The sequence below is a fragment of the Gamsiella multidivaricata genome (genome assembly GCF_025024155.1).
Source record: "Gamsiella multidivaricata strain RSA 2152 chromosome Unknown BC939scaffold_10, whole genome shotgun sequence".
Taxonomy (NCBI): domain Eukaryota; kingdom Fungi; phylum Mortierellomycota; class Mortierellomycetes; order Mortierellales; family Mortierellaceae; genus Gamsiella; species Gamsiella multidivaricata.
This window is the reverse complement of record NW_026251718.1, coordinates 251,630-265,212: the sequence shown is the minus strand read 5'-3', so window position 1 is coordinate 265,212 and position 13,583 is coordinate 251,630. Positions and strand designations below refer to the sequence as shown.

Genomic DNA, 13,583 nt, shown 5'->3' with positions numbered 1-13,583 from the left:
CAGCACTTTCCTTTCCCGGAAACAAGGACACACCGCAACAGGAACCTTCCTCGATCAACACTCAACATGACGTTTCCCATTGGACGACTCAGCTCCAGGATCGCGTCGATCCCTCGAATCAACACGACTGCGGCGATCACAATGTCGCCTCTGAAATGGATTCCACGCGCACGCTACGCTTACATCGCGAAGACTTCGGTGCTTGCCTCACAAAGGCCTTGCTACTCGACTACAGGACTAAACAGCGACCATGGATCCTCGCCAGAAGCAAACTCAGACCATCCAATTCACACTGTGAATAAGGAGGAGATTGCAAAGTTTGCAGCCATGTCGGACGAGTGGTGGGCACCACAGGGTCCCTTCAAAATGCTGCATCTCTTCAACCCGCCCCGCGTCCGTTATATCCGGAACCGGCTAGAGGCCTCAGGGGCTATCTCGAATGCCATGACCAACGACAGTACAGACAAAGGGAAAGCATTCTCCAGCGCACGCTTTCCACTCCAGGGCCTTTCGATCGTCGATATTGGATGTGGTGGAGGTTTACTGTCGGAGGTACTTCACGATACTTTCGTCCATATTATCGACATAACCTGGATGTTGCCCAATTACCGCAACGATTGACCATTAATGCATATATTGTCAATCTAACCATCAATTTCTAGGCATTGGCAAGGCTGGGAGCGCAAGTGACAGGCTTGGACGCATCGATGGAGAACATTCAGATGGCCCGTCTCCACTCTAAAAAGGATCCATTACTCAATGGAGGAGGACCAGGGACGCTGGAATATCGCCACCAAACAGCAGGTAATGCACACAAGGCACACGGGTCAAGGCTTTTTGCGTACCAGGAAAAGGACCCTAGGATATGCTTGGTCTGATTCTTTTCTTTTGCTTATTCGATGCTTAGAGCAATTACTGGCAGAGGGCCGTCAGTTTGATGTTGTGTGCTCATTGGAAGTCATTGAGCATGTCGATAACCCAGCTGGCTTCCTCAAGGTTCTTGGAGAACTCGTCAAGGTATGGGTGCTGTACTTGTATCATCGGTTTTGCTCGTTCGTTTTTTTTTTTTTTTTGTAAAGGTTTTGGATATTCTTTGATACCCTTTTTTCCATGCTAATACATCAAACCGCCTCTTCCTCTTTCTTTCCTCCACTTTCGCTATTGCACAATGGACAGCCTAACGGCGATTTGATTTTGTCGACAATTTCACGAACTGCGCTATCATACTTTTTAACGATTCTCTGTGCGGAGCACCTGTTGAGGATGGTCCCTGTGGGCACACATCATTGGTCAAAATTCATTACTCCAGATGAACTGAAGGCTGGGGTTGAAGATTTGGCAAAGTGCCAGGTGTTGAACATCCAAGGAATCGGCTTTAATCCTTTGGCGGGACAATGGGAGCTGACAAGGAGCCGCGATGGTATGGACATCGGCAGCGGGGGGTTGCTGTCACTGCTTGGACCATCGTTGTCAGAGGCGTCAAACTATCTCTTGGCGGCGAAAAAGGTTCCTAGCGCATAAAAGAAAAAAAGAAAAAGAAAAAAACGGCCAGTAGACTATTACAAGCATACCATGGACTAACTGCAGCACCAATAAAAACCACAATCGTGAACAGGGTCTTGACGTACTTCATCTACGAGAGAATGGACAGGTATCATGCAGATAGGCTACTGTACGAGTTCACAATCCAATCGTTCGTGCAAAATGAGCAAGTTTGGGCGGAAGAACTATTTTATTCAAACTAATAGTATGCTATGTATTGTACTAATATGACAGGGTGTTATGTAAATGTACTCATCGACTTATTGGATCTGGGGCGAACGAGAGACGAACGCGAAGATGATACCACTGGTAAGACCGGCAGCGGGAAGAGTCATGATCCAACTGGCGAAGACACCGAGGAGAAGGCGCCAGTTCAGGGACTTGAATCCTCCTCCAGAAAGAAGACCGATGGCGGTGGTAGCACCAGTGATGCAGTGAGTCGAGGAAACAGGCAGGGACAACTTGGAGCAAGTCAAGATGGTGATCGAAGTACCCATCTCAGCGGAGAAACCACGGGTGGGGCTCATATATGTCATCTTGTTACCGAGGGTGCGCATGACGTGGTAACCGTAGGTCATCAAGCCGATATCAATGGCAAGACCACCAAAGGCGAGAATCCAGACAGGGACAGGGGCCTTCTTGACGTCAATGTTGGCATTCTCCCAAATGTAGTAGATAGTGGCAAGAGGTCCAATAGCGTTGGCGACATCGTTGGAACCATGAGCAAAGGAGGTAAAGCAGGCAGTGATGACCTGGACGGCCGAGAAGAGGCGCTCGGTATTGTGGTCGAACTTGGTGGCATTGGCGTGAACAGCCATGGTATTCTCGTCGTGCGTGGTATTGATCTCCTGAGTAAGACCGTGGAGCAGCTTTCCCTTAAGCTTCTGAGCAAAGGTCTTGTTTCCAGCCTCGAGCTGAACCAAAGAAGGATCGGCCAGGCCGTCGGTAGTGGGCTCTGAACCATCGGCGTTCTTCTCAGGCTTCTCAGCGACCTCCTCCTGGTGAACGGGGGCCTTCTCACGCTTGCCAACGAGGGGAATGATGAACATGTGGTACCAACGGAGGTCCTCGTCGTCCTGGATCTTGCGGCGAAGGAAAGGACGAAGGAAGAAGAAGCACCACAAGAAGACGATGAAGCCGACACCGAAAGCGATTCCGACGGGGATACCAATGTCAGTCGAAGCATCCTTGAGCTTAGAGTTTGGTGCGCCTTTGTAAATGATGTAGAAGACGTTGACGGTCAAGGCAATACCGAAGTAGGCAGGGATAGCGATAAGACCGCGGCGGAAAGAGTCATCGTGGTTCAAGACGACGAACTTTGTGAACAAGAAGATGATGGAGCAAACAAGACCAGAAACGAGGGGCGAGATGACCCAGGAGAGAACGATCTTGGTGATTCCAGACCACTGGATACCATCAGCGCCGAAGGCAGAGAGACCAGCGCCGGTGATGGCGCCGACAATGGCGTGAGTGGTCGAGACAGGCCAGCCACGGGAGGAAGCGAACAGAACCCAGGTAGAAGAACCGATCAAAGCGCACACCATGGTCAACATCAAAAGCTCGGGGTTAGCGGCATACAGCTTGGTCTCCACAATTCCACCCTTGATAGTCTCGGTGGTGTTAGCACCGAGGAGGAAGGCACCACCGAACTCGCAGAAACAGGCAATAATCAAAGCTTGGGCAAGAGTAATGGAGCCGGAGCCGACAGAGGTAGCGAACGAGTTGGCAACATCATTCGCACCTAAGATACGGAGATACGCGATGAAAGTAAGAGCAGTGTTAGTTTATCGATCCGGATTGATGGGAGAAGTGTTCGAAGGCGACAAGAGCGTTATCTTTTTTTTTTTTTTTTTTTCGTACCAATGCCATAGGCATCCATGAAGGCGAAGAAGAGACCGATTCCAAAGAGGAAAGTGTAGTCATGAACTTGCATCATTTTCGGTTATAATGCGAGGGGGATATGGAGGTGTGAAAGGGTATAGAGAGGAAGGGTTAAGGAAATGGAGAAACCCTTGCTGCTGGGGAGGAGGAAGAGGCGATTGTTGAATGGGCGATCTTGATGGTCAAAGGGCATCGGATATGGAGTGGGGATGAGCGGTGGTATTTATAAGAGAAGGCGCTTTCTTGGATACTTGGAGGTGGATCTCTACGGATGCACAAGAAAAGACTCTAAGCAAGGGAGCGCGCGGCTGTGGAACGGTGCGAAGAGTAAGAACGGATGAATGAGCGACGAGTACGATGCCCATGTTGACTGCAGCATCGTAGCTCGTTGTTGCAGAATGTATTACAGGAATGAGAACGCTATTTCCTCCTAGGATCGTTACTGAGGAAATCTGTTGCGAGACTATGGTGCTTAATAGAACACACCGTGTTTAAAGTAAGGTTCCCTCGCGCTGTACCACCGCCACCACGCAGAGGGACACAGGCCCTGGATCCAGCCAATCGCCTGCCAGTTCAGAACACCGTCCAGCTCCATAGATGCCTCTCTCTGACCCTCGTGCCCATCTTATGGAATTGTGCACGAGCAAGAGATGCAGCTTCCTTTCGTTGTTCCGGCCTGCGGTGTTTTGTTTGTTTCTCCATTTTCCATTTTACCTATTCCATTCTATCTATTCCATTCTACCTATTCCATTCTACCTATTCCATCGACCACTCCCAAATATTCGCCTGCCTGGCTAGGTTGGTCTTGTGTTTGTTCGTCTTTACCAGGGATGCGACGAACAAACTTTAACCGAAATAAAACTGCTGCCTCAGCCGGCCTATCAGATCGAGAGATCCAGAGAACGTGAGGCAAAGCGCACCGTCCGCGCGTCCCCGTGGCCAGCCACTCCAGAGCCGATGCCTCAGACCAACAAACACACCACTACCTACTATTTATCTCTGCGCACGATCTTACCGAGGATCCGAGATTGAAAAAGTAGGGGTACAGTTTGACCACGATCGCATGTCTCGCTTGTTTCGCCTGTCCATTTATTTATTTTCTTTTTCTCGCGCTTCTTTCCTTCAGAAACAGGGCAGATCCCTCTGGCGAAGTGTTAGATCAACTCTGTAGCGGCACCCTAACTTACTACGCCACATGCTGTGACAGACGACTGCGTGGTCCTGATGACGCCTGTTCATTGGGGTTGTGCTTTGCTGTGAGCCGTTGAGTTTCTTTTAGTTTGCCGCTCGATGTTAGCTGCTGTTATCGTAGTAGGTAGACTAAATTCACACGTTGACGGACGAGAGGTCCATTATTGGTTGCTCCGGCGCGCTGGAGCACGCTACACAGTTGTCTCCTGTGAGCTGTCGCTCGTTAATCTCTCATGTATGCCGTATACCTTACTGTCCACATTGCCTTCTCAAAAGAAGACCATAGTGTAAAATAGAAAGCGAATCAGGGAGCCAAATCGGGGTACCATGGTAGACTAGCATCCATGTTCTTCTTGGGACTGATGGTCTGTCCAACTCATGTGTAGTGAGAACATGACGCTCTTTTGCCCGCATTGGCTTGAACTGTGTCTTTCCTACTCTCGCCGATGTATGAAGAGCTACTTTTTTTTTTTTTTTTTTTTTTTCAGATTTGTGTTCACGCCTTGTCTGTTCAAGGGTTCATATCGAGCGAGGGTTTTCTCACAGGAGGTGTTCCGAATTTTACATGCATTTCGTGCGCAGCTTTTGTATTTAATTTTTTTTATGCTACCGCTTCCCATGCCCTTGATACGAATTGAAGGGTAATTTGTGCCTTGATTCATGCCTTAACATTCCAGATCCGTAATACTTCAATAGTGCGTATTGGCAAGCAAAGTCGCCCTCTCTATATTCCGCACCAAATTAATGTGACAACTAAAATTTCCTGATCCAAAATTCCCTGACAGACGAAGGGATAAAAGGCGTCCTTATCCCACTGCCAATCTTCCTTCATAGTTTCATGTGCTTGCATTGGGACACATAATTGATATGCCATAGTCTAGCTTGATCTACGATAATGATCTTGATTATACTTTTCATGCTGCTTTTTCATGAGCATAGTCCTGGAGAGGGGGTACTGCGATTTCATCAGAGTAGTAGCATGAATTCTCCAATGAATCGATTCATGGCGGGGGATGATATAAAACGCGTGTCAGCCTTGTTGTACTACTGTCTGAAGAGGAGAGACGTGTGCAATCAGGGATGGTCCTGGCATTTGCATGCGATCCGTGCCCGGCAAAACTATCTTGAAAAAGGAAACGAAAAGGAAGGGATACTGGTTCTCACCTCTTGGAGACACTCAATGAAATGCTATTTAGGGATCTATGAATCTACGGGTCTAGGGGTCTACGAGTCTGATCCTACGTGCGGGTGGATTGGTCGCCACCAAACTGAGGTAGCCTGCCTTGCACGTGATACAAGTCGTTGGAGCGTGCGTGAGAGAAGCCAAGAAGGGAATGAGACCAAGAAGGAGGAGCAATGGAGCAGACAACAGCGATTGATGATCTCCGTCCTCATCAGCCGCATCCACACCTCTTGATCAATACTGCCTTTCCTTTATATCTGTCTGTCCCTCTTCCTTACGTCTGCTCCTTTCCTTCTCCTACAACCTCCTATTCATTTATTTGCACCCTTGCTGACCACGAGCCCACCTTTGGCCATCCATCCATCCTTTTCATCCACTCCACTCATCCACTGTCCTTTGTGCTGACTCCACCACACTTCCCTCTCCATCTTTATTTAACCTCGTACACCTTTTTCCCCACTCCAGTCCCGCTTTATCAGCCGTGTCTATTGACAAGTCCATTTCAGCCCTTCTCGTCCTATCCGCAGTACCATGGATTCAAGCACGCACGGTACCAGCGCGTCGGAATCGACCGTAACTCCAACCGCTGTCGTTTCTTCTCAAAGCCGACCAGCTATGCGACGTACCCCTTCGGAGCTCTCTGCGCTCTCCAAAAGTATCCTCGGCCTCCATGACGACCTTGAATACTCCCAGGATAGCCGCGGTAGCGACGGCGGATCAGATCACTCACGCCGACGCAGACATAGAGGCACGAGGGATAGGGACAGGGACAGGGACGTGGAGTCGGCTCCTTTGCTGACGAATTCGACCAGGAACTCGTCCTTTTCCTTCTCCACCCACTCTATCGACACAGGCAATTACTCTGATAGTTACGAAGGATCATCGCCCTTGTTGTACGGCGAGTCGTTTGTGGATCATCAGCCCCTCCAACGACACGTTCAAGATCAGCAGCAACAGTCAGCGCACCTAACATCCTCGCAACAGACGATCCGGAAACTCTCTCCACGACAGGTGGGTCAACGTCGTGGAGTAGAGATCTCTGGACCATCAAGAGATCGACTTACAACTTCACTCAGTGCCTTTAGATTAAGACCTCAGCGGTCCCCTCCATCTCACCAATCGCCACCCACGGGACCCTCTGTAACCTCGACACGCTCACATTCATTTTCATCGCAAACCAGTCGAACACATCCTTCTCACCATTTCAACCAACCTAGTATGAACTCCAATGAGTCAAGTCCACAGCGTAGCGTACACAGCAGCGGCTCGGAGGTCAACCGGGATTTGACAGAAGATACATTGATCATGCCCCAGATCATGACAGTCGACCAGAGGCATAACGAAAATTTAACGGAGGCAGAACGAGGCAGGAGGTCCAAATCAATGCTGTCGGCATCACCCACGGCCATGGATACTAAGGGCAGTCTGCCTCGAATGATGACGCCCTCACCAGTGCCGTTGCATGCGAGACTATCACGGATTCAGAAGGAGGCCAAAAGGGGTGCGCGGGTCATCGACATGGATAGCCAGGGATCATCGCACCACTACGACTATGAGGACGTGACAGATTCGAGCCACGACTTTTCAAGTAGGAGGCATTCTGTTGCCGAAGAGGACGTAAGTCATGGTCGAAATGATGCATGCTGCTCAGAGATTATTTTTTTTTTGCTAAAACTATGTTGCATGCTAAGAATCTTGTTCCATTTTTAGGTTTGTTACCCCCTGCAATCATCTAATCTCGATATCGACTACAATGCCCTGGAGGAATATATTCGACAGGAGCAGATCAAGACTCAGAAGATGATGGCGACCTCAGATATTTCAAGTCCCAAAAACCTCCAAAGTTCGCAGGCGAGAACAAAGAGTTCATCCACTGGCTTGCTGTCAAAGCTGAAGGGCAGCGGTTTAAGCACCTCTTTCTCAAGTTCGACACCACTGGCGTCAAAGGGTGCACAAGACACAGACTACGGAGCAATCCCCACAAAGAACCCTTCTAAACCCGAGCGCAGCTATAGTCTCTTTGGGGAGCGAGACAAAAGTCAGGTATGATCCATCAGTTCTACCTACGGCAGTAGTTTGTATTGCGCCTATGATGTACCTTGCTAACGACGCAAACATTTGGTTATGAACAATAGATCCCTCTGGACGATGCCTACAGATTCACGCTCTATTCGACCGCCTCGGTGACTGTACACGCACAGACGCTAGGTGAAATTCCTCCGAGAGGTCAGACCCTGTCCAATATGCTTCAAGCGGGGTACTTTTGGTTGGACGTCCTGGCTCCGACAGATGAAGAGATTCGCATGCTCAGTCAGGTATATTCAATGGGCATTTGATGTATCATGATTTGGTTTTTGTTCATCTTCAAATTCTAACGCCACCCAGCTGCTGACCTTGGTTGGTAATAGGTCTTCAGAATCCATCCGCTTACGACAGAAGACATTTTAATGGAGGAAGGGCGGGAGAAATGTGAGATGTTTTTGAACTACTACTTTGTTTGCTTCCGGACCTTTGTACTGGACCCAAACAGCCATAACTACCTGCAAGCATTGAGCGTCTATACCCTAGTGTTTCCTGCAGGAATTATCTCTGTAAGCGAACTTTCTCATACTATTTGCAATTACTAGGCGAATATCTTTGCAGTTGTGTACTAATCAAGGCCATCTGCAATGAAATGTATACACAGTATCACTTTAGGCCGGTACCCCATTGTAGGAACGTCAGAAAGAGGATCCGCCACTTGAAGGAAAGAATAGAGGTGACACCAGGTAAGTCTTGCCTTTGCTGTGATATATGTATCTGCATGCTTCTATCTGTATTGACACTGAAGCGGACCAACTAACAATGTTTCCTTGTTCAATAGATTGGATCAACTATGCGATTATCGACGACATTGTAGATACCTTTGCACCGCTCATCCGGCAAGTAGAGGCCGAGGTGGACATGATCGATGAGCTGGTCTTGATTTTGAAAGAGTCGGAACAAACGGACATGCTACGGAGGATTGGCAATTGCCGGAAGCGTGTCATGAGTCTGCTACGCCTTTTAACTGGCAAAGCAGATGTCATCAAGGGTTTGATTAAGCGCTATGAGGGTCGCATGGGACGCAAAAGCATGGGCGAGATAGGACTTTTCATGGGCGATATTCAAGGTACGAGAAGGACAGCTTTTTATTCTTATACCGTTCTTCAGCTACCTCTCCTCGCGTTGATCAATGGCTAATTATCCAGCTGAAATATCCTTGTTTTTCACACCATACTCTAGATCATATCATCACCATGCTTCAAAACCTGTCGCACTATGAAAAGATACTGTCGCGGTCGCACTCAAACTACCTGGCGCAGATCAATATTGAGATGACATCTGCCTCGAACGAGACCAACGATGTACTTACGAAGCTTACAGTGCTTGGCAGTATTCTCCTGCCTATGAATCTAGTCACTGGTCTCTGGGGCATGAACGTCCCTGTACCTGGCCAGGAATCCGACGACTTGACATGGTTTTTTTGGATTGTCACAGCGATCTTTATGGCTGCCAGCTTGTTTCTTTTAATTGCTAGGAAGACAAGGCTGCTTTGAGCATTGAATTAGATCAGCCAGACAGTCGTAGGAAGACAAATAAATTTTTTTTTTTTTTTTTTTGGTTTACACAGGCACCATGCCAGGCTATCAGAGGCAAGCGGGCGCGATGGTGATTTTGAGTTTGATTATTCTTAAGGGCAACAGGATGGATTGATTTCAATCCGAAAAAAAATTATTCAAAAGCTGCGTCCAAGTTCCCAAAGTTTTGGTTCCCTCTCTTACTTCCCGAATTTCAGAAATGGCACCCACTGTGAGTGTTTTCAAAAACAACGACGGCGCACTTCAGAACATGGCATTGGAGTAAAGGCGACGCGAATTACATGAACACAGATACGGATACGGACTGGACTTACTATGACAGGATACGACGTTGCGACTTGAGAACACTCTTGATCACCATGATCTCACGACATTCAATTCAAGATTCATTACCACGAGCAATGCCGATCGAACTGCTCTGACCTCTCTTTTATTTCTTTGTTTTCGACGACATTGGATATAATAGAAGGCTAACAAGAAGGTTTCGCACAAGTTCACCATCGACTGCTCCGGTCCCGCCGGTGACAAGATCTTTGATGCCGCCGCTTTCGAGAAGTTCCTTCACGACCGCATCAAGATCGAGGGTCGCACTGGTGGTCTCGCCGATAAGGTGACCATCGCCCGTGGCGATGATGCCAAGATCACCGTTACCGCCAACCAGGAGTTCTCTAAGCGTTACCTCAAGTACCTTACCAAGAAGTTCCTCAAGAAGCACCAGCTCCGCGACTGGCTCCGTGTCATTGCCTCGGACAAGGGTACCTATGAGCTCCGTTACTTCAACATTGCCAACCAGGACGATGATGAGGATGAGGAATAAACTGTTCCTACTCACTCTGAATCAATTGGTGTTGAAAGCCTTTTTTTCCTTCCTGTTGAATAAAAGGGTCGATTGACGTCGAACAAAAACATACGCATAACATATTCCTCAGAAGTATATAAAATCAAGGCGAGATGAAGACGAGCCTGCCTAACGGCAAATCACAACTTCTGATGACATTTTTACTATCAAGGCCAGCGCAATATCATGGGAGCGATTGTCAAAAGCAAGGAGCAAGGAAAATCGGCAGGAGATCTCTTTCATTCTCGTCTGGACATCGTACCCGTTTGTGCACATCAGCTCTTTTGCTCTGTCGTTTGTTTTGTCAGGACAGCTAAAGGAGGACAAGGACGGAAGAGGCCAATGTTCTGGGAGGATCATGAAAAGTACTGAGGTATACCTGGAAGATTGTCAACAGAATGAACAGGACACCCACTAGCGCTGCAGGACCGCATCTCTATCATCGTTGTCGTCGTCAGAGTATTGGTGGAATATCTACTGTTTGGCAGGCCCCATCATCTTGCTCAAGGACGGGATTTCTCATCACTGTTTATTTCGACAAGACAAAGAGAGCAAGGGCATGGTGCGGAGGAAACTATGGAGGAGTCAGGACAACCAGGGGATCGGAACGAGGACATTTGTTGCCATAGCAGGATGTATATGTCAGATGAGATTGTGGATGATCGCTTGGGATCGTGGCACAGGATTCGGAAGTGTTGTACTGTGTAGGATCCTGGATGGCGCCATTTGGAAGATCGGATTGGATGAGGCTAGATCTGCTTGGATCGGGCTGGATCAGCTTGGATCGAACTGGATCAGGAAGCAGCGGAGGAAGCTCGCATGGATCTTGATCTTGAATGTGGATGATGGATTGGCTGATCATCTGCTCGATCACATCTATTCGCGTAGGAACACAACATAAGGATTTATCTTTGGTTTTGAGACGGAATGATCTCTGCTAGAAAATCTCATGGCTAGGGATCGATGTTGAGTTGGTCCTGTTGATGGTGATGGTAGCGATGATGATGATGATGATGGTGACAATGAAGGTGATGGCGGGGATGTCAACTCTGCGGCGCTCGGCGGCAAAATCACTGCCGAAGCGAACGACTACTCGAAATCGTTGCAAATGTTCTGAATACTGAGGAGGATGGCGGCGATGGCGACCGCTTTGGGTACTCGACACAGAACCCCACCCCGGCATCCTCGATATTTTAGAGGAGCGATAGGGACAATTGGACAATTGAGTAATCAGGCAAGATCCAGCCTGGAGAATAAGACTCTGCACTACGCCAGAGGAGTATGCTCTTTAAGGAGCGGGTGATGATGATGATGTTCTCCACCGTGTGAGGAAGGGATTTATGAGGTCTGAGGCACCATGTCAATGGCGGTTTGCATCGCAGGCGAAAGCGGCCTCTCGGTACCGATAGCAGCAATTGATCCACCTGGACATGCAGCGCATTCTGTCTCTCATAGACTATCTTCATATATCGATAAGTGAATAAAGAATCTTGAATAGAATGAAAATGCACCGCGTGCAGAGAATTATTTTTGAAAGACAACCATTTCAGTTGCTCATCACACAACCAACTCATCTCTTTCATCTCTCTTTCTCTCTCCAACTTCTTATTCATCAGGACAAACAGACGCACGCCGACCTTGCACTATCAATGGACTTGTCAGCAGAGAACGACACCAAGCAACAGCGCCAGAAGGACACGGACGAGACCAGAGACGAATTCCCGACGGAGCCACCAGTATGGGCCACGAACACTTCGGCTTCGCAGGCACAGGACCTGGCTCCCCCACCCACCTATGATCCTTCGGCCTTCTCAGCCTCTGTGGACGCGTTGAACGCACTGCCGACGTTCAAGTCCCGTAAGCCCAATCGGGTCTCGGTGCTGGCCTATCCCACTGATGGCTCACAACCATCCTTGCCAACCAAATCAACAAGCACTCCCCCAGGAGGAGTGAGCACACTCCCTGCGCCCATTGCTCAAGGAGGTCCTCCAGCTCTGTTCGGATCTTCAGGAGCAGGAGCCTCTACCACGCCCCCTCCACCATCGGGTGGGTCTCCAGGGATTAAGCTGCCTCCGCCGCCGATGAAGAACCCAGGAAATGGACCTGCACCGATTCCTTACAACAAGGACTTCAGGACAGCAGAAATTGTGAACCATTGGAACGACCCCCCAACACAGGTAAACTACCAGAAAAAAAGAGCACACATGACAAGACTATTGCAGAGTATCACAGACTAATCATCATCTATATTTACAGATCTTCAAGAAGGCGTCGCAAACCGAAGGTGCGGCGGCATTCGACTTTGTCCCGATGAAGGAAACATTGGCTACAATCATCAAGGAGTGCGCTGCGAATGTGCCTGTAAGGACGCATGGGATTAAATACAGCATACTGAACCAAGGAGCTGTCCCGATCTGCATGACGAAGCAAACCACTGACACCTTGTATTTTTGTCTCAATAATTCTATCTTTTAGGCATCTCAAAAGCGGATGTTTGAGGACACGACCAAACGACTTCAGACATTGCAGGAGCAGATGGACAATGGAACAGTCAAAGAGCGTATTGTCGCACCGCTTGGTGAAATGATTCAGGGTACGCATATTGGGCCTTTGATTTTGAGTGCTTGGCAAACGGCCAGGATCTTCGGTCACACTGTAACACTTATTACTTTCTTTCATGTTCATGCTCCTTGCTGCAGCGCTGTCTTCGAAGTCGTTCACGCAGTGCCAAGCTATACATGCCAAGCTGATGCAGACAGAGTTCGAGAGCGAGGGCAAGTGGTTGCTCGGGTTCAAGCGTCTGATCGATCTGTACGCCTCATTATCATCCTCAAGCTGAGGTGTATGACTGAGGGGCTTCATATAGGGCGACGAAGCACGGCAGGCAGGGTTTTTCATGCGCGCTTTTTCCGTGAGACGACTAGCACCATAGACAAGTCGCGAATAAAAACGCCACAGAGCGGACTACTGTGTGCACGCCATCTGTTGTCTCTGGGATCGCTACTCTATGTTGTACAAGGAAAAGCGCACAAAAGAAAGACAAAAAGTGCATGCATTGTTTTCTTTTGTTATTGCTATTTTTTATTATTGCAAGAAACATTCGAAGGAAGAAAGATGGCGGAGAACATGAACTGGGGGGCCTATTTGATCTGATAACTCAATTAGTCCTAGACTTTATCTCTGCAAACGTAAACGCGTCGCGTTCCACTTTCATTAATCAGTTAACGCGCCTCTTCTCACATTTACTCTTGCGCGTCGTCTTCGGCATTTAACATAGCGTTGAGATGTTATGTGCACAGGAAGATTTGGTTAGACACAGACCGATACA

General features: G+C 48.5%; 5 protein-coding genes across 5 annotated transcripts; 4 read left to right on the top strand and 1 right to left on the bottom strand.

Moving 5' to 3' along the window:
* Nucleotides 1-141: 141 nt before the first annotated feature.
* BC939DRAFT_393420 (S-adenosyl-L-methionine-dependent methyltransferase) lies at nt 142-1,521 on the top strand (the record flags this gene model as incomplete). The annotated part of the gene is made up of 4 exons (XM_051552090.1): nt 142-552; nt 663-804; nt 908-1,017; nt 1,177-1,521. The coding sequence occupies 4 exons, from the start codon at nt 142-144 to the stop codon at nt 1,519-1,521; spliced, it is 1,008 nt and encodes a 335-aa protein (XP_051415674.1).
* Nucleotides 1,522-1,802: 281 nt separating this feature from the next.
* BC939DRAFT_474151 (phosphate transporter) lies at nt 1,803-3,478 on the bottom strand (the record flags this gene model as incomplete). The annotated part of the gene is made up of 2 exons (XM_051558398.1): nt 1,803-3,283; nt 3,403-3,478. 2 exons carry the CDS (start codon nt 3,476-3,478, stop codon nt 1,803-1,805), a joined length of 1,557 nt encoding a protein of 518 aa, XP_051415673.1.
* Nucleotides 3,479-7,365: 3,887 nt separating this feature from the next.
* On the top strand, nt 7,366-9,416 carry BC939DRAFT_12095 (uncharacterized protein). The gene is made up of 7 exons (XM_051549991.1): nt 7,366-7,414; nt 7,489-7,840; nt 7,933-8,112; nt 8,206-8,388; nt 8,484-8,565; nt 8,661-8,948; nt 9,062-9,416. The coding sequence occupies exons 2-7, from the start codon at nt 7,598-7,600 to the stop codon at nt 9,373-9,375; spliced, it is 1,290 nt and encodes a 429-aa protein (XP_051415672.1). The 5' UTR covers nt 7,366-7,414; nt 7,489-7,597; the 3' UTR covers nt 9,376-9,416.
* A 185-nt stretch (nt 9,417-9,601) lies between these two features.
* On the top strand, nt 9,602-10,344 carry BC939DRAFT_441178 (ribosomal protein L22e). The gene is made up of 2 exons (XM_051554186.1): nt 9,602-9,628; nt 9,884-10,344. The coding sequence occupies exons 1-2, from the start codon at nt 9,617-9,619 to the stop codon at nt 10,232-10,234; spliced, it is 363 nt and encodes a 120-aa protein (XP_051415671.1). The 5' UTR covers nt 9,602-9,616; the 3' UTR covers nt 10,235-10,344.
* Nucleotides 10,345-11,794: 1,450 nt separating this feature from the next.
* BC939DRAFT_441176 (uncharacterized protein) lies at nt 11,795-13,275 on the top strand. Its single transcript, XM_051554185.1, has 4 exons — nt 11,795-12,432; nt 12,512-12,616; nt 12,731-12,848; nt 12,955-13,275. The coding sequence occupies exons 1-4, from the start codon at nt 11,905-11,907 to the stop codon at nt 13,092-13,094; spliced, it is 891 nt and encodes a 296-aa protein (XP_051415670.1). The 5' UTR covers nt 11,795-11,904; the 3' UTR covers nt 13,095-13,275.
* The last annotated feature ends 308 nt before the right edge of the window (nt 13,276-13,583 follow it).